Source organism: Sturnus vulgaris, chromosome 5 (assembly GCF_052056855.1).
Source record: "Sturnus vulgaris isolate bStuVul1 chromosome 5, bStuVul1.hap1, whole genome shotgun sequence".
In the NCBI taxonomy this organism is placed as follows: Eukaryota; Metazoa; Chordata; class Aves; order Passeriformes; family Sturnidae; genus Sturnus; species Sturnus vulgaris.
In genome coordinates this window covers 59,311,995-59,336,534 of record NC_142247.1, presented here as the reverse complement: position 1 = coordinate 59,336,534, position 24,540 = coordinate 59,311,995, and the positions used below count along the sequence as shown (strand labels likewise).

The 24,540-nt window shown below is 36.7% G+C and overlaps 1 protein-coding gene across 3 annotated transcripts in view; it reads right to left on the bottom strand.

The window, feature by feature from the left end:
- Positions 1–1,459: 1,459 nt before the first annotated feature.
- The window catches only part of CERK (ceramide kinase), a 41,557-nt gene continuing 18,476 nt past the window's right edge, over positions 1,460–24,540 (bottom strand). For 2 of the 3 annotated variants that reach the window (XM_014868951.2, XM_088165783.1), the window contains exons 7-14: positions 18,239–18,262; positions 17,624–17,698; positions 15,976–16,128; positions 15,093–15,198; positions 12,342–12,412; positions 7,479–7,684; positions 4,109–4,317; positions 1,460–3,199 (exon numbers count right to left, since the gene is read on the bottom strand). In XM_014868951.2, coding sequence (XP_014724437.1) covers positions 3,100–3,199; positions 4,109–4,317; positions 7,479–7,684; positions 12,342–12,412; positions 15,093–15,198; positions 15,976–16,128; positions 17,624–17,698; positions 18,239–18,262 — 944 coding nt within the window. In that variant the 3' untranslated portion in view covers positions 1,460–3,099. The remainder of the gene's footprint in view (positions 3,200–4,108; positions 4,318–7,478; positions 7,685–12,341; positions 12,413–15,092; positions 15,199–15,975; positions 16,129–17,623; positions 17,699–18,238; positions 18,263–24,540) is intronic. The other variant, XM_014868952.2, reaches the window with a different exon arrangement.

The window sequence follows — 24,540 nt, the reverse complement described above, 5'->3', positions numbered from 1 at the left end:
TCTCCTTCTGTGCCCATGGTTTATCTACAATGAACACATTTTACTTATTAGAATACGTACTTCATCTGTAGCAATTATGGCAACAAAATTCTAGACCCCCCATCTATTTACCACATACTATTTATAGTATAATACATATTTCACGCTTCTTAGAACAGCAGTTTCTTTTTGCTTCCATAATAATAATGACTCTAAATACCTGCACTATTTAAGTTTCATTTTTAGTTTACCCTGGTAGAGTTGCTCAGTATTAGCCTAAGTCCAGCTTCACTAGTTGCTGGACTAGTCCTTCACTCTCAGTGTTTAGTCACACTCACACTTGCCACAAAGCTGTCATCAACCCAACTGGAAGGTTATGAATTGCTTCACTTGGTTTGATCTGCTCACAGTGGTTACACTAAGCATACTACTGCCAGATTTCTGTCAAAGTGAGATTTTTGTTTTCAAATCAAGTTGTGAAAAGAAGACAACCAATGTACTGTTGTACAATGCAGTTTTATTTTTTTTAATGAAATGCCCTAGTGTCATAAAACAGAATACATTTTCTTATCTTGAAGCCAGCAAGATTGGGAAAAAAGAAAAATCAAAGCTGGTTTTCCTATACATAATTTCCATACTAAGATTACATTCAGAGAAAAAAAATCCCTAGAATTAAAATGTAAGCAGACATTACTAACACAGCTCTCTTAAAAATAAACCGGACATGTCATACAACTCACATATGTTAGTTTAATATGCTACAAATACAATTATTCAAATGCAACTATGCAGCTTTTCTATTATCTAAGACTTTTAAATTTCATTATGTTGCAATACCTTTATTATTTACTTCACGCTTCTTTACCATACTATACAATGATCTTTCATCCTTTTCTGGTGGCTTTTCCTCAGAAAGGAGACCTTGACTGTGGCTTTCTTTGGAAACACCAAGCACTCAGCTGCAGATACTCAAATGTTCAAAGCATTTCAATATACATTCACTATTAGATTAAGTCTCCATTTTCTAAGGGGGGGGGATCTCATGACTTGCTAGTAAACAAATGGAAAGAGCTGGTTAGTATTTATTCCAGTTCTCATTGATGAGAATGTGCTCTGGATAGCTGCAATGCCTCAAACTCCCTCACTGTTGGTAAGCTAAGTGTGCACCATTACCTCCTGCACAAGACTTACTTTAACTTGGAAGTCTGGGTACTCTCACAATATTCATGGATTAACCACAATAACCATAGACATTTTTAACGACATTTTCAAAAAATATTCACATTTGTAGAACTGCAATTTCATTTTCAATGGGACATTAGTTCAAAAGTACTATTTCACTTATTAAATATGGCTTTAAAAATACAGTATATGTAACACCTCTGTTACAAGTGTCAGAAAAACACTAGATTAATCAACATTTCAACTCATTGTATTAATAAGGAAAGCAAAGAGCAGTAGTTTTGGAAAAGTATTCAAGTATTTTCCTGAAATACTACATAAAGATCCTAAACTTTGTATGATTGTACTTGAGGCAAATATAATTTGCAAGTGCTTTTTGTCATACAGAGCAATATGAATAACACTTTGTATCAAAGATATAGTACACAATTTTGATAATACACAAAACTGGAATGTAAATAACTTCAATAGGAAAAAAATAACCTAATATTTATAACAATATTCAAGTGCTTCAGTAATGAAATGACCAATCACCACGGCTTACATTGAGCACATATATGAGAGACATGAAATGAACACAAGCTGGATGACAAAAGTACCAATAAATATACACAAATCAAGAATCAGCTGTTTGGATGCAAAAAAACCTTCAGATGAAGTCAATTTTAAACAGAACTTTAAAGAAACACTTAAAAAAAGGTAGAATAGAACAGGGGCCAACTTCTGTCCTCAAACAGGAGTAAGTCTGTACAAGAAGAGCAAAATTTAGCCCCAGCCCTGGACACAAAACATGTATGTGCCACAATACACAAAACTATATACAACTTAAATAATCTCTCCATAGCTCTATATGACAGTCTAATGTTTTTTGTTATAAAAACAAATCAGCACAGTGAATTCATGATTTGTCAGATGCCAGTTTCTTCCCTTAGCTTCACAAAGCAAATTATTTTGTTTCATTTAATTAAATTATTTAAAGGATTTTCAATCATCAAATTCCATTTCTAAATTTAAAACTTCAACATCTTATTTTGCAAAGACATTTTAACGTATGGAGTAGAATATCCAAAGAATTATGTACTGAAGAGGGAAGCTTTTAATAGGTTAATATTAGATATTTTTAAAAATTAAAATTTGCTGGTGTTTGAGAACTTATTTATATTTTCTTATCCTGTGCCTTCCAGTTATTATGCAAGTACTCCTGCAATTTGCTTGCAAGACTTTTCAGTTGCACTGTGTGGTATTTGGTATCATCCAAACAGTAATAAAACCTTTTATAATCGCAAAAAGCATGATGCAAGGAAACCTTCAAAGACAGAATATATAGGATGAGGTGTGACCTGTATATAGTTGTGCTTTTATTTTTCAAATATCTGTACACTATTATTGTTATTACTTAAAGCCAGGAATGTGTGTTTGAATTGCATTGATAAGTTGCAAGGTATTGTCAGAATTACAAAATGAAAGATTGTAATTTAAAAAAAAACAAAGAAAAGCAAATGACAACACCATTGTCCAGCATTTAAGCCACACACAACTACATAACACTCCCAGCAGAAAATGTCTTCTCAGACACTGAAAATGTCTTGGTGCCAGTGGGAAGCCCAATGTTTCATAACATTTAGATATTATTGCAACACAACTACTAAATTAGCTCCCTAGAAAAGCACAGAGAATTTGTCATCATGAATACATAGATATAGGCCAATGCCATCTTTTCTAACATAACAGATTACATTGCTCCAAGATATATTTTAATGATTACAATGCTTTTTTTTTTTAAAAAAAAGACATAATACAGTAAAAGGTCTAAAATTACAGTGAAGCCATAAAAAAAAAATCTAGAAGTTTAAAATACTTGTCAATTTGACTAAAATGCATATTTACTCAATTTCCTTGAGCTTTTATTTTTTCTTCTCCCCATTGGAGGAACAATGTCTATAGTAATTGTTCAATGTGACTCTGGCTATAGGCAGCTTCATCTTTACAGTTTTCCTCAATTCCTCTTGCAAACAGTTTCACTAACTGGCAGTGAACCCTGAAAAATATAGAAATAAGTAAGAAATGAGTACCACATATTTAATTCTAATAATTTAATTCTACTAATCCATTAATTTCAAACAGCTGGACAAAGTTTCTTACTCCTGACTACAGAAACCACACCCTCATTTTAGATACAATCCTCCCCTGTGAAGAGGGCTAGATGCTCTCCTGTATCCCCTTACCCACACAAAAAGTTCTATGAGCACTTAGATGAGGCAGTCTTTTATGATATACAGCATTCATAAAATTCACCTTTGGATTGCTAAATGATTATATTTTAATGCAACACACTTGTATGAGTTTGGTTCCCTTTGTTCTAAAAACAACAAACAAAACAAGGAACCAAAACTAATCCAAACAAAAAACCCAAACAGACAAAAAAACCCTTTCAAATTTCACAAACTTCCTTTCTAATTTGATAATTTCCACAACTGCAAAATTCTTTCTCCATATGTGAAGACTGGAGATAAGACTGCTGTGTGCAAAAAACCACAAAGTATGGGACGTACTCAGTATTTCTGTGAGACAAAGATGCTTACTTAAGCTAAATAGGAAAAGCTATTACTTAGAGTAATGAGGCATTCCACACATTTAAAAAGAATCCTTTCAACACCATCTTCACTTTCAGCACTTCAAACACATAATACCAGTTCCTAAGATGTAAGTATGACTTCAAAGGTAGGGCCATCCATCTTACTCACACTGATCATTTACAACATACATGGTTGCACTACTCTCTGGAAAGGATTAAAAATAGTAATAAAAATATTTAGCTTTATTATCAGAAGACTCAATTTGCTATGCACAGGCATCCCATCTTTTTCGGATGTCTTTATAAGCATCTTTAAAATCAACGAGAAGGCTTAATGTGTTCTGCTATATAGACAGAAAAATTAAAGCTTACCTCACTTCAATTGCTGAACCATCCAGAGTTTCTCCATCACAATTCCAGGTACTATTAACAATATTACAGCAACAGGCTGGATGATCTCTGCAGAACTGGCCAAAACGTTTCTTTCCTATGTCCATGACATTGCTTTCATTGTCTTCTGAAAGCTTTGATGTAAATTGAAAACACTTCACCCGATAAACATCTACAAATGGAAAGTCAAACTACAAAAAAAAAAAAAAAAAAAAAAAAAAAAAAAAAAAAAAAGAAAGGGCAAATCAGGCAATAATAATTATATACATTTGCTGTGTAAAACAACTCAGCATGCAGCATTTTGTACTCAAGGAAAGTCTGTCCACTCCAATTTTCTAGAGAAGCTTACCTGAGGCATAGTGATACTAGTTTTTGAAAAATTGCACAAGTCAAAAAAAATAAAGCCAAAATGAAACCTTACTTCTCAATGGCCACTGTGTAGTCCTATTACAGCAAAACTGTGTAACAAAAGCTGCGTGGAAGACCATCCCACCCTGAATCCGACTCCTGACTCGGGCCCTGGACTGCAAGCTGAGGGAGCTAAGGTAAAGAGACTCAGGTCTGACTGGGGGAGGAGAATACATTCACAGGAGGATTAATCCCAGCATCTTCGGGGCGGAGACCACAGCCCCGGGGTTATCAGCTTCCAGGCTCGAACAGACCTACACACCACAGGAGGGAGGAGGAGAGGAGCTGCGTGTGTGGTGAAAAAGGCTCTGGTCAGAAGCAGCGAACGCCCACCCTCTGCTGGGCAGAGGAGTCCCGGGAAAGGCACATCCGGGGGATCCATAGGGACAGCAGTGGCAGTGTCATGGCCCAACAACCCTCAAAGGGCTCCCCAGACCCTGCACCAGAGCACTGCACGTGATGCAAAATGATGCAACAGATCCACAGTCTGGCAAGGGACAGTGTCAAACGTGGGTGTTCCACCTGCCCAAATGTGTATTAACCCATGGGATTCTATGCTTTTTGGCAGGGGACCCTCACCACCAAGAAGATCAGATGGAGGGAAGCAAATCACGGAAGGGTGATATGTTTCTACTTAATCTGTCTCTGTAACTCTCCCTTGTGTGACTCCCTCCCTCCCTTTCTCTTTCTTTGCCTCTTTTACTATTAAATAAAATATATCACCTTTCTGGTATCAACATCTAAGCTCGTTTGGTTTTAATTAAATTTTGCGGCGTATTTTGAGCCTTCCTGTGTTCGATCCCTTTTATTCATAGAGACTTAGTTTTCTTGGCTCTCCTGTGCTTAGACCAGATTGCAACACAAAGTCAAAAAGGTTTGGATTGTATCTTTGCACCATCCTTAGGACCTGTTCAAGTACAGTCCTTAAGACACATAGGCTTTTATGAAAGTCTCCTGCTTTTGCACTTGGAACAATGACCTGAAGGCATTGAATTCCATGGCAGTGAGAGCCCTTTACTTCTCAAGCCTGCCATCAGCCTCTGTGATCAAACCACAGAACTGGGGGGTACATGAAAATAAGAATAGAGGGCAATATTATTACATTCCAAAAAAAAAAAATTGTAATTAGTTAATTCAGCTAGAAAAAGCAGGTCAATTAGAACACTGCTCTTAAAACCAGGGCTGCAGATTAACACTATATTGAACAAATGCTTTAAAACAGGCATCATTAATTGAAGGGACAACAAATTAGAGGATGCCCCCATCTTGCCCTGAAAGCAACTTAAGAGATACAGAGCCAACTATTCAGCCAGCTGTATCAAATATAGACAGGTCATTTAGCAAAGGCCATGGAGTGTGTCTGTGTGTGTGGGAAGGGGATGGAAGGGAAGCAAATGTGAAGAAAGTTTACTCACAAACCAGTCTGTACTGATGTACAGTCACTCTTTTCCTCCTTTTTTTCCCCACATTTCCTAAAGTTTTCAAGAAGAGTTTCCCAATAAGGGTTTTTATGGTGCTTACTAACCTGAGCTAAGGAGATGTGAACAACCCTTTATTTAATCTCTGCTGCAAAACCAGCATATCCCAGAGAAAAATGGGAAGCATTGGAAAGCAAATGGCTACAATGACAACCAGAAAAAGCAGAGATGGAGAGACCTCCTACATCTTAGCTAAGTTCCCTCAGCTTTTAACCATATATGAACTGGGAAGTTATCAAACTCTCTGCCTGGAAGCAGTGGCTCCAGGACCCAAAGTTACAACTATTGTAGTGTGAAAGTTCAGAGGAATTAACTTTTTAAAATTCCATTTCTGCTCTTCAACTTGTTAATCTTAAATAAACAACGATGCAAAGTTTGCAGTGTGCAAAACAGTGTGCTGGTCCAAACTGCTCAGATGCAAATGCTGGTAACCATGGCTGCATTGTCATCTGTGTCTATGCAGAGAGCACCCGAGCTCTCATGTCTCAAGACTAAGCAGAATGTTGTCCCTTGATAAATGTTACAGCCAATTTGAAAGGTAGCCAGGGATGGCTTCAAATGATTGAAAATATCAAGGGAATAGTGAGTGAGAAGGAGTGAAGAGAAAAGGAAGAGACTGAGAACAGTGGGAAGGACGAATATGGACATATTCAAAATATGGAAATAAAGGAAAAAGAATCTATAGTAATTCTTTCACAGTGGAAGAAGATGAGTGACATAAACACGTGGGATTTGTTATTGCTTTTATGCACTAGATATTATATCAGTCCATTGTTCAGATAATTTCCAGAAGATGTTAATAACATCAGGTTGTGACAAATATTAAATATGTGTAGTCACAGTCTGTTTCAAGAGATATTACAATCCAAAGCAGTGATGAATCTTCCCACCTGACAGCTACAACTCATGAAAGAAATAATTTTGAAGCTGAATGCATAAAGCTTATATCCTGGTCACTTATATGTAGTAAAATACTGCTAGAAACCTGCAGTTTACAATCAAATTGCAGTTCTGGTAACTTTCTTCTAAATCACACTTTTATACAGTTCACAAAAGTGATTTATTATTCTTCATCACATCTACCTCAGCTATTCATGCTGTGAATAGTTTTTCATGCTGTGAACAGTTTTTCATGACAACTACATGAGGACACAGTTGTGATAAAATAACTTTAAATATTGTTCAAATAGCAAATATGTAGAAAATGTTACAGAACTGAATTCAGTTGGCAAAAGTGGATTTTGTTAGAATGCTATGGCCAAGAAGTTGACTTTGGCAAAATGTTTTGACCTGCTTTTTTTTTTTTTTCTTCACGGTACCCATACTGATATTGCATCACCCAAAATGTATAAATTTAAAAAAACCAAACAAACTTGCTTTATAGATATTATTTCTGTCCTACAAGAATACCAATATTTACACCTTTGATGGATTCTGTATAATTCACTGTCAAAAGGAGTACCCACCTGATCATCTTGGTTTGTGTGTCTGACAAGATACCGTAGAAAATCAAATCTGGAGCATTTCCGAACTAGAATGAGGTCTGCTGAACCATCTGCCAAGTGAGCTGCTGGTGAAAGACCTTTTGGACTTCGTGGACAGGCACAGCTCATATTTACTGCATTGATGGCTAGAAATTTCCCTTTTATAACCTTCCAGTCTTCTTCACCTTCTGAAACACATCGATAAAGACGTGGAGATAGGTAATCATTTGATCTACTCACAAGAACACTAAAAAGCAATCAATGGCAACTTAAGAGTCTTCCACAGGCATATTCATGTACTCTCAATAAATATCTAAAATAAACTACATTTAAAAATTCCACTTTCAAGTATCTATTTTTCATACACTAACAGAGAAAGTTGCTTTCTCCCTTCAGACTGTGACTATCTCCCATAACTGCTTGCCTGTTCTGCCATATGCATGTCAAATTCAGAATCAGTGCTATTTGGGTAAACTGCAAAGCCATAGGAAGGGAAAAAGAGAAAGGCAAGTTACAACTCTTGTAGTGTGAAAGTTCAGAGGGATTAACTTTTTAAAATTCCATTTCTGCTCTTCAATTTGTTAATCTTAAATAAACAACGATGCAAAGATTGTAGTTTAGCATTTGGTTTCTAAAGCAGTATTCCTCTTCTGCCTCAATGCAGAAATTTAATATTTTTAAAAAGTCAAAGGGAAGGGTGACTCAGGGTGCAGCAAGGACCAGCAGACAGCGTAGCAGGAGTCTGCTTCCACTCTAGCCCCAAATGTCCCAAGATTAGAACAATGAACAGTTAAATGTTCCTGTGTGCAAATCTTCAGAGATTTCCGGAAAACAACACCAAGCCTCTTTTCAATACCTTGAAACTCTGTTGGAGATTACATCTAGACTGAGTTTAAATGTGTGCTAGCATTGATACTACCAGGAAGCAGAGGAGTTTTCTAGAACAAAGAAGCATTGGCAGGCAATGCAGAACTGTTGCCTAAACTGTACTTTCTTGAATATGGATAAAAATGCATGAAAAATGCCTATTTTTAGATTACATATAATTGTCTTCCTTATCACAACAAGAAAAAGCCAAAAAGCAGCCATAATACTCTTTTTCTCCTACCAATATAAGTGGACACATATCAAATGAACAATTCCACAGAAGTAATGACTGCAGAATAGACTATGGGCATACATGCTGTTCTAAGACTGGAGTGCCTGTTTAAGAGTGAAGTGCCATGAAGGATAAAATTAAGAAGTGAACAAAAAATGCTTAAGTTTATTCATGAAAACAGGGTAGAGATTTTGAGGAATGTTAACTGCTATAGACTTTAACACCTAACATTATTCAGTTTCCCGCATTTTGGCCAACTTACAGTGATTTTCAAGGTGCTTTTCTGATGGCATTACAGACAATGTTTATGCTACATATTTCATGTCCTGACATTGTGATATTCCTTACTGTCTCGGTTCTAGGAACTTTACACTTACTTTAGAGAATCAGTATTACAATTGTCTAGGTTATTTTGAACCTGAAGTCTATGATGCATTGTTTCCAAAGTATTTTGTAGTTGTTCTTCATTCTTTGAACTTCTCTTGTTTCCTGGAATTCACTGAAACTTCTTACTATCCACTCTCTAGTAAGACAACCAAGAAAACCAGTTTTCCAGGAAAAAAGCATATAAGTTTATAATATGACAAAAGACTTAAAGAAAACAAAAAGCTTTATGATATTTTTCCATCTAGACTATCCTCTCTACCTCCTAAGAAACAAATCAGAAACAGCAAGAAAAAAACTCAGCTTTTAAATTTAACGTTTTTGCTTCACTTGCCACAGTGCTTTTTAGTATTGCCTGCTTTACTGCTGATCTTTTTATGTTGCTTTCAAACATGACATTACCGAAATAAGTGATTTAAATCAGATTCAAAATGTGCATCTTAAGAGAGATGAGACAGACCTAAATGTCAGACTATAGAATGATTGTTCAGGCTGCAGGCAAATGACAAGACTCTGCTCTGAGATGAAGGTAACTGAAAAGAACATAAACTACTGGAACTGGAAACAACAGACATTTTCTGATACACAAACAACAAAATGGAAACATCTCCCTTTACTGATAAATCCTTTTGCTGTTTCTCTGAGAAGCATTAGTAATTTAGTCATTAGTGTGTCTAGATATGCATTAACATTTTAAGTATGCTCACTGTAGTAAATAAGTCTCAAATTACTTAAGGTAAAATGCTTATTTATGTTACTATAAGAGATGGTTTTCACTTGGTAAAAATCTCAGCATGTTAACCAACAACACCTTCACTGTTCAAAGAAAGAATAAAGTCAGGGTATCAATCACATTTTAAATGAACAACGGTTTTCATAACCATTTTGCAGTGTGTATCACTGTAACAGCAGAAATTATTTGCTCAAAATATCCTACAGTAGGGCAGTCATAAGCAGGAAGTGCATAAGAGGCACTCATTTCAATGGCCTATTGTGTATACACATTGGAAGTTGCTGAGATCAGCATAAAGTACTAACACTCAACATTTACTCAGCACATGCACAGGGACTCCTGCACAATACAACGAAATATGTTCAGCAACAACCAATCAAGCATCCTTCCAAACTTATCTGAATTATACACAAACCTAGTAGGCACAGTGAAAGAGTCAGCCAAGACACCCTGCTGAGTGAAAAGCTTATCTGAAGTGGAGATTTAAAATCCTTTCTATTGTGAATCAAAAGTAACTGATTATATTGTTTCCTTACCAGTACTGCATGGATAAGAGATTGCATTGCAAAGAAAGCCAGCTACTAGAAGTAGCTGGAATAAAGTAATCAATGTCCTACATAATCAGCTGCTTAATGTCATCTGCAACGTTGGCTAAAACTGTCTTGATTGCTAACTAACCTGCAGCTTTTTAGTAGCTCCTTTGCTGGATGAAATGTAACAAAAAGGCAAATTTAAAAACCAAACCAACCAACCAAAAAAAACCCAAACAACACACACAAACATGAAAAAAATGCAAACAAAACCCTAACAAAAGAAAAAAGGTTGGCAATTTCTAACTACAATAATTTCTCAAAAATACAATTTTTTTCTTACTAAAAGACCTAATCATACTCATATTATTATTTATATGCATTATTTATACTCTATAAAAATTCTTTAGCTGAATCTGGGCACAGATTAAAAGAACTGAAGAAACAGTCTGATTAGATCATCTCTTGACTATATCAAAGATCTGAAAGCAGCAGCTAGGATGAAACACTAAACATGTGTAACAGGAATTTAAGTTGCACAGAAATCTTTATGCTACCAGCAAATCACCACAGTATATTTTTCCTAACAAATGCCTAGAATCTGGCTCAGTCACAGTGCAAATAAAACGTAATTGTAAGATGAGGACCAAATGCTCGTCAAGAAAATTAAAATTTTATGCACTGGGCTCTGCAAGAAGAAATAAAAACAGAGTAAAGGCAGAAAGAAACACCCACAGGAAGCCTGCCTGCTCTTTACGAGGGGTTTATCCAAGATGATGAACCAAAGCTGGAGGCAAAACTCGAGTGAATCTACGTATTTTTCTCCAGCAAGGCCACAAGTGTAGCAGTGTCAGTACTTCTTCCCATTAGAATGTAGCAGCCAGACATAAAGAGATACAGCTAGGGGAACGACTGACCAGAATTAATGAACAGTTGTTTAAACGAAAGGAAAGAAAAGTTATGCCCATCAGAAAAAAAACCCCCATACAAGTGTGCACAGGGGTTAGAATGGGGATAAAAAGAGAATAAGGATAGCGTAACCAGACAAAGAGGACAGAAATCTCATTTATTATTTATAGTATTGGTGGGATGTTGTACAGAAACACTAAAGTTCACTAGTTCAGCTACTAGTTGTCCAAGTTCACAGCCTCATAGGAGGGTGACATTTGTGCTAGCAAATACAAATTTTTAATCCTGATATATTTCTAAAAGTTATCTTAATGAACTGTTTCCTTCTATTACACCTCACAGTTTATCCATTCAGTCCTTCTCACAAAAAGCCATTGTCCTAGCTCATAGAGTATTATTTTTCCTAAAGAAAACAAACTAAACACACTGAAATATACAAGCAATTAGTATAACTTTATCAGAATTTTCTGACGTTTGGATGGAGAAGGATACCAAACATATTTTTCACAAACTTAGAACCATAGTATCATAGAACCATTTTGTTTGGAAAAGACCTCTAAAATCAGAGTCCAAATGTCAATTTAGCACCACTAAACCACATCTGCCCCAGTGCCACATCCATGTCTTCTGAACCCTTCCAGGACAGCACTTCCATGGTCAACCTTTTCCAATGCTTGACAACCCTTTCTGTGAAGGGATTTCTCCTAATATCCAAATTAAACCTTCCCTGGCATAATTGGAGGCCATTTCCTCATAACCTGGAAGAAGAGAGAGAACCCCACAAGGTTACACCCTCCTTTCAGGCAGTTGTAGAGTGTGATGAGATCTCCCCTGAGCCTTCTTTTCTAAACACCCCCAACTCTCTCAGCTCCTCCTCACAGGACTTGTGCTCCAGACCCTTCACCAGCTCTTTTGCCTTTCTCTGGACATGTTTCAGCACTTCAATGCCCTTCTTAAAGTGAAGGGCCCAAAACTGAACATAGGATTCAAAGTGTGGCCTCACAGCCTCACTAGTGCTGAGTACAGGGGGGCAATGACACACGTGTTTTCTGTAAACTGAAAGAAACAATGGATTATCAGGTAACTCAGAGCGTTTAAAAAACCAAAACACATCCACACTTGAACTGGTATATTCTGAAATACAATAATTTGTGTAATACGATCACATTTTACTTTTTTTGACAAATTACCTTCATGTTTTAATCCATGTTCCTTGGTCTGTTCTGCCAGCTGTTTCTCACTTTTCTTGCAAATGTAACATCTGAAAACAAAAATACCATTCAATTCCTGAAAGACCTTCACTATTATTCATTTCAACTTTTTTATTTTACCCAATCATCACAAGTTCTAGCCCTATCACAAGATGCACCACAGCACTGACAATCCTCATGTGGTATGAATCATCATAGCCCTGCAGGCAGTGCAGTTATTTAAGCACAGTTCTAAAGATTACTCAATGTCAGAGGTAACAGCAGCAGAGAGCCACAAGATCACACAGGTTGGAAGGGATCTCTGATGTGATCAAAGCTGGTCTTACAGGATCAGGATGTTCAGTGTCTTATTCAGTTGAGTTTTGAGGATTTGTGAGGGTAAAGTCCACAGACCTCTGAGCACCTTGTTCCAACATTTGACTGCTCTAACAGTGAAAGACACTGACATACTGGAGACAGTCCACCTCACAAGTGCTGAGTGCAGGGGAAGAACCATTCCTGACCTGTTGACTTCCCTCCTGCTTAGAAAACTCAGTATAAGGTGGGCTTTCCTTGCTGCAAGGACATACTGCTAACTCAGGTACAGCTGTTGCTCACTGGGATCCTGAAGTTATTTTTGGCAGAGCTGCCTTCCATCCAGTCAGTGTCCAGTCAACACTCTTGCATGGGACAATTCCACCCCAGGTACAGGACATCTATGTCTTCTGAACTTCGGGAAATTCCTATCAGTCATTTCTTCAGCCCATGAAGATCCCTCTGAATAGCAACCCTGACTTTCAAGATAAATCATACCTTCCAATCTGGTATCATCCACAAAGCTGCTGAGAACACACTTTCTGAGACTGTCCCAGTCATTAATAAGGATGTTGCACAGTATTAGGCCAAATATTCCCAAGGGACACCACTAGTAATTGGCTGCCAGCCAGACTTGGCATTCATGACTTTTCTAGTAGTCCAGCCAGTTTCTCACTCACCCACTTACCCAGCCCATACCTCATCAACAGTTTTAAGAATATTACAGCAAACAGGACCAAAGGTCTTGCCAAAGTCAAGGTATGTAGCATCCAGTTTCCCCTTCATTCAGGAGTTTGGGGACATGAATGGCCTGGGGTGAGACTACATGAGTGAAAAATGGGGTAAAGGAGTAACTTTGCAGCCTTTTCCATGTATCTTATCACTATGTTCCCCATGCCACTAGGCAGCAAGCCCATAGTTCCTTCAGGCTTTTATGATCAGTATATTTAAATAATCCCTTCATAAGAATTATCATCCCTCACTGATTTCATCTCTGCCTGAGCTTTGGCCTTCTCAATTTCATTCCTGCATGTTTAAGCAATGTCTTTTGTGGTCTTCCAAAATAACTTATTCCACTTTCACCTTGTCTTTACTGCTCAGTTCCTTGCTCATCCAAATTGCTTTCCTATCCTGGTTATTCAAGTTTCTGAGTATCAGAATGGACTATTGAACTTTGAGGAGGTACCAACTAATTCTCCTATGCCTCTTTGTACTCAGGACAGTCTCCCAAGGAATCTTGCCAAGATCTCCAAATAAACCAAAGCCCAGGGTTGCAATTCTACGTTTTGTCTCATTTACTTCTCTCAGAAGTTAAAACTCTATAATCTCACAGTCACCACTGCAAAAACTGCCCTCAACCATCACATCCCCACTTTTTATCTTCTGTAACAAGATCAGCAGAGCAGCTATTCTAGGCAGCCTGTCAATCACCTGCATGATCAATCTCATTACCACACTCTAGGATTCTCCTACATTGCTTGTGCCCAGCCCTATTGCCCTTCCAGCAGTTATCAGGAAGTAAAAAATCCCCTGAGAGGCATCAGGCATTCCTTACTCCATTCCTGAGACCTGGAGGACAGCTTTCTCCCCCGGGAGCCTCCCCTGCATCAGGGCACCTGATAGGTTGGGAGAGCTGCTCCAGCTGATACTAGGGTCTGATCTCTAGTGTATCACAGCACTAGCACAGCAGTCTTATTTTTTCTGGATTTTTTCAAACCTTCTGGATGAAGGTTGTGGCTCCCCTGTATCCTGCTGTGCTGTTTTGTGCTGTGACAAGTCCTTTATCTCTGATAGCTAAATCCATATATAAAGAATAATAATAAATACTAGAGCATAACTTCAAGCAAGTGAAAACAAAGACAAAGACAAAGGAAGGAGCACTGGGAGATTAAGGCAGGCCCCTTGACTAAAGAAACAAGTGAAGAATATCACACAGATTTCATACTGCATCATAGTAATATACAAAGAAACAGGCTAAATAGGCTGATTCCTGAGAGGACTTGTCCTCAGGACAAGCCACGGCAGCTGTTGTTGCAGCACTAAAACAACTACTAAAACAGATCCAGTTACAATGTGAACACTTGAGACTTTCTGAATTATTTCCCTTTGAAGAAGCTACAAGACATCCAGATTTTTCTTGCTTAGTAGTAACACAGCATAATACCCTCAGCATCTTGTAACTGGGTCCTGTGCTGTTATATTTTGCTTCACTTAAAATTGAGGGAAGAGGAGAACCAGCTAACAAAATTGTATTAGATTTTTAATGACCTGATAAAATGAGATGCTCTTTTTAATGAGTCAATAATTGTTTTTACAAGCTTATCTCTTTTAGAGTAAGTGTTTTCATATTAAAACCAACAGTTCTGGAACCTCTATTTATGTACAGGCCTTTATAAATAGTTCACACCAAATATCGAGAGATAAACATTAGCCTACCCCGTTCTGCAGCTGTCTTTATCTCGTGGAGATCCGTGTGTCTGTTTTGCTGGTTGATAAGCAATTGTTCCTTCATAATAATGATGAGAAAGAAAAGTCTTCAAGCCTACATAAAAAGGCATTATGCAGCATTAAGTCATTATAAATCCACATGACAAACATCTCTGCATACCTTCCTTGATTTTTCGTCTCTTTCGTTCTCTAAGGACTGCAAAACAATAGTAGCCCTCCTCAAGCTCAAAACTCTTTTCCTTATGATGTTTTCGAATGTAAGGAACAAGAAAATAGCACAGCACCACTCTAATGTTTGAACATTTGTCAGAAGTGCCATTATTTCACTTGACAGCTTTAAAAAACAACTAAAAAATTTAGCTATATATCACTGCCAAATCTTAAAATTGGCCTGCGCTAAAACTCTCCTCATGCATCTTCTTTCCCTAACACAAGATAAATCAAATATGGCAAAAGATACTTTCCACTAGCATAGGATTTGTCCAAATATTAGGTAACAGGACTAAATCACTCATTTCTCTCTAATCAGTGACAATTCATTCCATCAACTGCATGTTCAAGACAGAGGAGTGCCTCTCTTTAAGTGACTAAAAAGATCAAAATTATTAGGACAGAGAAGTTATTACTTTTTAGGCGTTTTCAATAGGTAGCACACATTCAACACAACTTTATTGAGCCCACTGTCAATGTTAACCCCTAAGTTACAGAGCTTTATGTAATGTGATCCAATGTACTTGGTGCTACAAGTTTAAAATCAGGTTCAGTCTGTTTCTGATGTTTACAAGGTTCAAAGGTTGGTTTGGATAGAGTAAACCAACTGCTCCAATATTTTTACACGGTGACAAAAGAATGAAGTAATTAAAAATATTACCTGAGTAGTCATATCTCATTGGACCCATCCACCGCTTCTTCTCACTATCTTTTAATATATCTCCATAGAAACCATAACCCAGCAACGACACGGAGTATTTCAAAAACGTGTTGTTGTGATGTACAGAAGAGACATCCAGAGGCTGACAATCACCTATGAAGATTAGAAGTGCAAGGGTCTGTCAAGCCTTATTTTATTTGCAGTTACAAGAATGATAGTAACTTAAACATTGCAAAGTCATTAAAAAAAAATTCATATTGCATTTATGTCAATATATGCAATAAATGCATGTATTTCTTACACATAAAGAAAAGTAAATATAATTTTTAATTCTGATTTAATTTTAATTCGAATTTAAATCTCATACTTTAAAAGCATTAAATACTAAGTGAGAAGAAAGGGCTCAGTATAGTAAAAATGTATAATGAAGAATTTACAGTCCTTTCCACTGTAGCAGTAGAAGGGGATAGAGTTGAAGAACTATTTAGATTGGAAAAGGCCTTCAAGATCATCAAGTCCAAATGCTAACCCAGCTCTCTCAAGGCCACAATTATACCATAGTGCCACATCTACATGTCTTCTAAGTATTGGCACTGTGTGTCAATGCTTGACAGCCCCTTTCCCTGAGCAGATCAATGCAGTATCTCCTGTACATCTCCTGGATACTGCTTAATCCTCTGTGTCATACTATCAGAGGATAACTGAAGCTGGAAGGAATCTCTGGAGGTTTCTCATCAAACCTTCCACTCAAACCAGGTTCAGCTATGAGGTGAGATCAGGTTACCCAGGACTTACCCAGTCAAGTCCTGGAAATCCCTAAGAACAAAGAGTACACCCCTTCTCTGATGTCCTCCTCATGCAAGATGTGAAGTGATGGTAGGAATTGTGGGGGTGGGGATTTTTTGCCTGTTTGGTATTTTGGTGTTTGGAGGCTTTTTTTGTTTCACAGGGATGTTGGACAGATGATCCACTGTGGCCCCTTCCAAGCTGACCCATTCTGTGATTCTGGGACTTATTAACACAGCTAAAATACTATGATACAGTAAAGCAACACCTTTCCAATCCTAGTCCAAAGGCCTTAACTCCACAGATGCTGAACAGTTAGCCATAGGTTAGTAAGAGAAGCACATGTGTAAATCTTTGCAACACCAGATCCTAAAACTGCAGCTGTTAGATACCCAGTAATGATACCAGAAGGTATCCTAACTCTAACTTGGCAAGGGAATATTGAATTGCTCTGGACAATTGAACAACTAGCGCAAAATATTCAAGTGTATATGCATTTCTCAAAGCTTTCTCTAAGACAGATATACATATATAGAGAGAGAGATAGAGTCCAACAACTGATGCTGCTTATTGCATTTTACTATTTTCAAAATAATGACAAAATTCATGAAAACTTTAGCACAACATTTTTGAAATATTATGATCCCTTGAAAACAATAACTTACTGTAGAGAAAGCAATTAGTTTTTAATCTCCTCTATTTCAAATCAGAGACTTAAATCCCAGAAAAAAACCTTTGTATTTCAACTCAGTCATTATGTTCAAATTACATTTCACAGACATAAAGAACGAACTAAATGAAAATAATATTTTGGGCTTCTTCCATTGTTTTTGTAACAAAACAGCAAACTGTGACCACCCACCTACAATAATATGAAGAGCTGAAGTTACTGGATCAGAAATGCCAACAGTTGAATAGCATATGCAATCTGTCGATCCTAAAAAATAAAAAAACTAGGCATCAATTTGTATCTTTGCAAAGCAAGTATTATTGGCAGAATCCTCCAAATAAAAGCATTCTGCTCCTTTGGTTTGCTCCTTTCTATTTTATGGAACAAAGTAAATACAGGGATACCGTATTATTATTTTTCTTATTAAAAATGTAACACCACTCTCCCCCCCACGAATACAAGTTATTGCTCTCCATACAAAGTACAAAAATTTCACAATATAAGCAATATGTAGCAGTTAGTGAAGGGAAGTAAGTTAATTTACATGGAAAATTTCATTATTACATTTTATATCAAATGAGGCAGGCATGCATTGATCCTCCTCTGTTTAAGATTTCTTGCTCATTAAGATCTCATGAAAAGAAGAGAAATTGACTGGTCTGCTGCTTTTTGTGGTACTGATCTAAATCTCAGGATGTCATCTTATATCAGAAACTTTTGCTCTGTTCTATTATTTGAAAATTAGTAAAAATACTTGCTTTCAGGAATTAGTTTCTAGATAGGGTAACAAAATGGATAGAGATGTACCTTTACAGTCTTGATGCAAAATACCTACAAGAAGAAAGGGGGGAAGCTTTAGGTTTCACCTATGTGCTGTTTTGAAATGGACCATTCTCCCTGTTTCCTATAGAAAATAAGAGCCTAACATAGGGATCTGGTTTCTCCTCTGCAGCAGGGACTTGGAACTCAGATCCAGACATACAGAAGTGTATTTGTTGCAGCACCTAACTCTGAATTTCTCTTACAGTTTCTCTCATCCCTTCCATGAAACTTAATTCCTTCAAAGTCAAGGGTAGATATCTGAAAAGATAAACTTTGTCCACACACATGTTCTCATATTTCCTATCAATACATTATGTGGAAGAGCAGCTAAAATACAGTGTCTTTGATTTCTGAGGCCTTATCAAATTGAAATAGAAACTATAAATGAAGGAATGAGCAACCATTATTTAAAACCACTTTTAGTTCTTTTTCACTTTGGAAATAGTCAAGGCATTAGCAGTTAAGAATAGGAGCAAAGAAAATCCTTTCCTTTTCAGAAAATTGACACCACTTCCCCTGCCTGTGAATGGCACAGAAGCTTTTACCAAGTAAACATTATGCAGAAATCTGCCACAGTGAACAAGCAGCAACTCCAGGTGCCAATGAAAGAGAATATAACAGAACTGCAGAACAAAAGAAACAGTGACTAAACAGACCTCTAGCTACAAGGCTGAGGTTCAAGACTGTGCCAGTGTACCATTATAGGTGTATGCCATTGCAGGACAGAGGACTCCAATTTCCCTCACTGTCACAACAGACGAGGTACACAGATGATGATCTCATGTCACATTTAAAGTTCTATAGCAAAAAATATTAAGTGGACTTCTGAAGCTATACTGCCAAGTTTCATATTGTCTCCTATGCTCATGAACAGAAAATTCTTTCTACTTTTGAAAAGAAAAACAATCACTGAGAGATCTGACCTAAACTTCTACTTCTGAATGTACAAGCCTTTATCCAACATGTCTCATTTTTCCAGATATGAGTGCATTCTGCTCTTAGAATTACCTCTATTACATTTGTCTTGACATAAACAGAGCTTCCAAGCACACTACCCTCTTTATGATGGAAGAAGAGGGGAATTCACATAAGCTATATTTCAACACTGGAGGCTCATCTCCCTATGATCTATATTCAATTAAAAGCTGATTCATCTGTTTGGCAATTACACTTATTTCAATTATTTCTTCAATTATCAGAACTTATTTTCATTTCTATTCATTAACTAGCAAGGAAGAGCTAAAATTAAAACTGAAGTCTGAAATTAATTCTGAGATTGTAAAATGGGAAACTGGGGAACATAACAACAGAAAAATACTGTTGGTTTTTTTCCTCTTGGAGCTGGTAGTATGGAGCAACAAAACCGGTGACCTGCTTACATGGATGTAACTACTATGGCACTCCACACACACAAGAGAATTTAACTTGCCATAGCACCACACCAAGCATGAACCTACAGCACTTTTTTAAAGGTCAGAAAAATGTTCATGATGACTAAGGGTTTGAATCCTTTTGAGTACTTAAAACGAGTTTTTAGAACGAGCTCTAAATCATTAGGTGGATCTTCACTAGATGTAGAAGCTACAACTGCTGAAACAGCACTCTGAACAGATGGACACACAAACCCATGAAAATGTGGGTTATTTCATCAGTACAATTCTAATAGGAAAAACAGGTTCAGAATGAAAATAAAGCTTGAATAATATCCCATGATTGCCAGAGCACTCAGTTCAGGTAAGAAGCTTCCCACAGAGCATGACTCTCAACTAACATTAAGTGGTGGCTATTGCACACTCTGGCTAAACCAACAGAAAAATTATATATATACTGTGCCAGATTTTCTTTGGGGATTTTTAAGGGCAACAGCCTAGGTGAAGGAACATAAAAGAGGTTTCTATGGGTTGCAGAGAACTACAAGCAAATGTGAAGACAGTAGCTGGACTTCTTGCTAACTGGGTCCTAATTCACTTAAAGACAAAAGCATATTCACTATAGAAACTAACTATTGCATTGGTTTGCTAGTAATTCCTTTATCTGAAATGCCACCAACACCAGTGCTGCAGACTACTCTGCTTGTCCTCCAACTCCTACTCCAGTACTACAATTACCTTGCACAGGACCAGCACATTTCAACGATGGTGGCACCACACCACCATACCATAGGTTAGATGCTGAATGTCTGAATTCTCCCACCTAAAGAAATCTTTCATCCCACATACTTTGATATTAAGAACTCACTGAAAACATGAAATATGTAGAGACAACAACTTGTCCTTGCTAAAGTAGGTATAATTACTTTCAATCTTTACCATACCTCACTCATTTTCCCTGAAGTCTGCGTTTTACTAGGAGGTATCATACATCCACATAGTTGTTATACAGGCAAGTTCTTCTGTGTTCTTTTCCTCCACAAGTATGAAAAATGCAATCTTTTATATAAATACATTTAATGATATAAAAATTAAGGAAATCCTTCCTTTTAATTAATCAGTCACAAAGAAGAATGCCCTTTCATACTTTAATACATATCTTGATCATGTACTCTGCATAAGTCAGTTTTGCGAAAACAATATTAAAGAAAGCAAAGTGAGGTAGAGAATGTACTACAGCTAAATCACCAGATTTCCCCTTTGCATGTGAGCATTGCTAGATATTTGTGAGTAGACAAGTCATGAGGACAGGTACACTCAGACATCACAATCTTAAACTGGCAACAGAATCACCAAAGTGGTCAAGCAAAATCAGGATATTTGCTGGCTGTATGGAAGACTTCATGCCATTGATTGGTGGACCAACAATGGACAGTCAAAGTGCTAGACTTAATAATCTGAATCATGATTAGACTACTAACTTACAACAAAGGTTTCTTAAACCAAAACACACATGATAAGGGCTACAAATATTTATTTTTGTGCTTTTATTAATGGAAAACCAAATTTCAAACAACTGAAGTACTAAACTAAGCAAGTGCCAGAAGCAAGTCAGCTAGATCCTATGGAAAACAGTGAATTTAATAAAGACATAGAAATACTTTAAGAGCTCATGAGCAATGCTCTACATTAGATACTCTTGACAGAGGCAGGTGCTCCCACAGAATCCTCCTCCTTTAGTACAAGAACAGTATTTGTAGTGAAAACAGGTAGAATAGCAACTTCAGTGGGGTCTCATTATTTGTGCAGAGTTTCTGTGAATCCATAATCCATGCAGCCAATGTACACACGAAATGCTAGGTAAGCTGCCCTAAAGACAGAGTAACTGCATTTTTTTTGATCAAACAGCATGTAATATTTTGAAAAATTCTACAAAACTACTTTTCTGAGAAGTGATTTTTAAATTAGCAGGAGCTGGCACATTCAAAAGTAATGGGAGAAGCTACTGCTACAGGGAGAGAAGGGTAAGGGCTTACACCCATGTACCTACTCAAAGTTTTATACATCTTCCTTTCTGCATACAGAAACCAAGAAGTCAAGTTTAACACCTGCAGAACAACAGACTGGCTTAAAGAGAAATGGTCCAGAAAGTCTTTGGTGTAGGATTTTTTTGGTAGATAATTACTTCAGCATAAGTTCAGTAACACAGGACAACAAAAATGGATTTAAAAAATGGATTAATCTAATAATGGCAGGTTTTAGAGACAAAATCAGCATCACAGGAATAAGTAATATTACTTACTTGTCTCCATGGCAGGCTCACTATATTAAAAGCAGTATTTAGACCTAAGGCTGTAATTTCAAGAAGTTTAATGGATTTAAAATACTGAAGGAGGAACATAAAACATGCACTTCAGATTTCAAAGTGAATATATTGAACTTTGAATGAGATGCTAACTAAACGGCAAAGATCATTAAATATTACAAGCATTGTAGCAGAGAAGGCTGAGAACATATCACTTGGAGTAATTAAACAAGAAAGATAGCTTTTATTGCTATGCTTTAACACAATTTTAAAGATAATTTTTACACTCTAAATGACAGCGGTATGAGTCCAGTCACACTTCACAACTTGACTTGAATCTATTTTTTAAGTTTGTGAATGAATCCTCCATCTTCTTCCTGTATTATATTCATACAGGAAGCCTATACTGTCTTTAGCATTCTTAACTTCTACAGTGAGACATCAACAGTCTGATTATAATATCACTGCATCCTTCAATCCTAAACATTAATAATAATAATCCTATTACAGAGCGGACCACCACAACACAGAGTGATCTGGATACTCTAGAAGCCTAAAATCACTATAGTTATAAACTTTGTGTCTATACTTTACTCAATATTCCCAAGTGCTTAGATCTTCCCCCACAGGGGGTTGCAGATTTGTTTTTTCCAATGAATGCAGTATAACACAGTACAACAACACAGAGTGAAGCGGGGCTTTTTTTCCCACCTGCAAAGATCATTAAGAGTATTTAATCTAATAAGTTCTTTTAAACAAAAAAAGAACAGCAGTTAACAGCTTTGTCCTCCTATTCTATGCCAAGGGTAATAAGAACAGCAAATTACTTTGGCTTACTCCAGAGGATTCAATTTTACTACTGTAACATGTGGATGAAACCTCAATGTCCAAGCTGTATCAGGAATTATTCTCTGTTTTTAAGTTCTATGGAGACATATTACTAATCTGAATGCAGTGAGACCACATGGCTGAAAGTGCTTTTAAGGCTAGTAAGAAATAACCAGCTTTTAAGGCTGGGAGGAAGAAATAACTAAGTAGAGGTTCTCAGAGATGCACTACAGCCTCTCAATACTCTTAACAGCAAATCCTTTTACAACAGCACACAGTCAATTTCCACTGGCAGATTTAAAGAATGGCTGCAACTAACAGAAATTCAGAAGTTAAAACTGCCATTTGAGTAGATGCCTTTTATCCATGTCAACAAAACCACAAGTTATTTAATAGAAATGTTCCATAATGCATAAGAATAAATTATGTTTTTCAACCGTAAGATACACAAAGGAAAGAGGCTGTCAGGAAACTGACACAACTGCTCAAGAAAAAAAAAAAAGGAGTAAAGCAGGGACTTGCTCCAGAAAGTTAGTATTCAACATTCAAAAAAAAAGAACCTGCACAACGGAGTTCTGCTATGAAATAAAGCTTATCACTGAAACCCAGTCATATAGATGAGTGTTTTAGCATTACATCTTTCATTTGTAATTTTGAACCTTTGTACAATTAAGTTGTCAGTTGCTGTACATGGAGTATCTGCTGAATTTAGTGTTTGTTTGAATACAGGAACTGTTTAATCACAACCACAAACCACAATCTGCCACGTTTCTCTTAACAAAACTTGATATCAGGAACTAAGTGATAAAAAAGGCGAAACTGATCCACTGTCACCTTACCCCAGGCTCCTGTCATCACTGAGTAAACCATCTCTATTTATCAGAAGACACACAGAGCTTTAGACCTTCATCTCTAAATTATGGGTAGTCTTTGTTTCCAGTATCTTTTAATGAGTTCTTAGGCTATTTTAAAAAAGATTGGTTATAAAGAAGTAGAAAGAACACAATGGATGAAGTTTTATTAGATGTATGATTAGTATTTCATGACTACTTTCAACCTGCTGTATTCCAGGACTATTGGTTTAGTTTAAGAAAAACAAAAAGGACTTGGAACAAACTTCTTGCACTAGTGATAGAACTAGAGAAGTCTGTTGGGGTCAATACCTGGCCAGAACTCTATTATATCAAGCAAAGCTGAATAGAGAACAGCTTCACCATGGGCTGGAAAAACGCAAACCAGAACAAAACCCCAAAATCTTGCTGCCTTCAGGGAGGATTTAACTATTTCATACTCAGTTTAAGGTCACAGTAATGACTACATGTGTCAAGATTTGTTCAGTGACTTGACTACCTTATTCAGTAAATATGCACTTTCCCATATATAAAGTAGTGGATCATTTTAAATACCATACAATATACAGACAGATCAAGATATGTATTATTCTCTCTATTCCCAAACAATTAATAGAACTTCCTTGCACACAATTATAAATAATTTTTGAGGGATTTGAGTAATGACTTGGAGAAAATATTTGAACTACAGCACTGATTAGAAGGCTGTACCTCATGTCAATTCAAGGAATAGAACATACAGTATACATTCAAATAGCAAAAGGATATAGTGGACAAAACACAACAAACAAAACATTAAAATATGTAAGAGAAGTGACTTGATACATGTTAACAAAATTAAATATCAATGAAGATCATATTTTTTGGGTGCAATTGGAAAAAATGCATTAAGAAAATGTTGAAAAGGCAGGGTTAATCTTTCCTGATGACAAA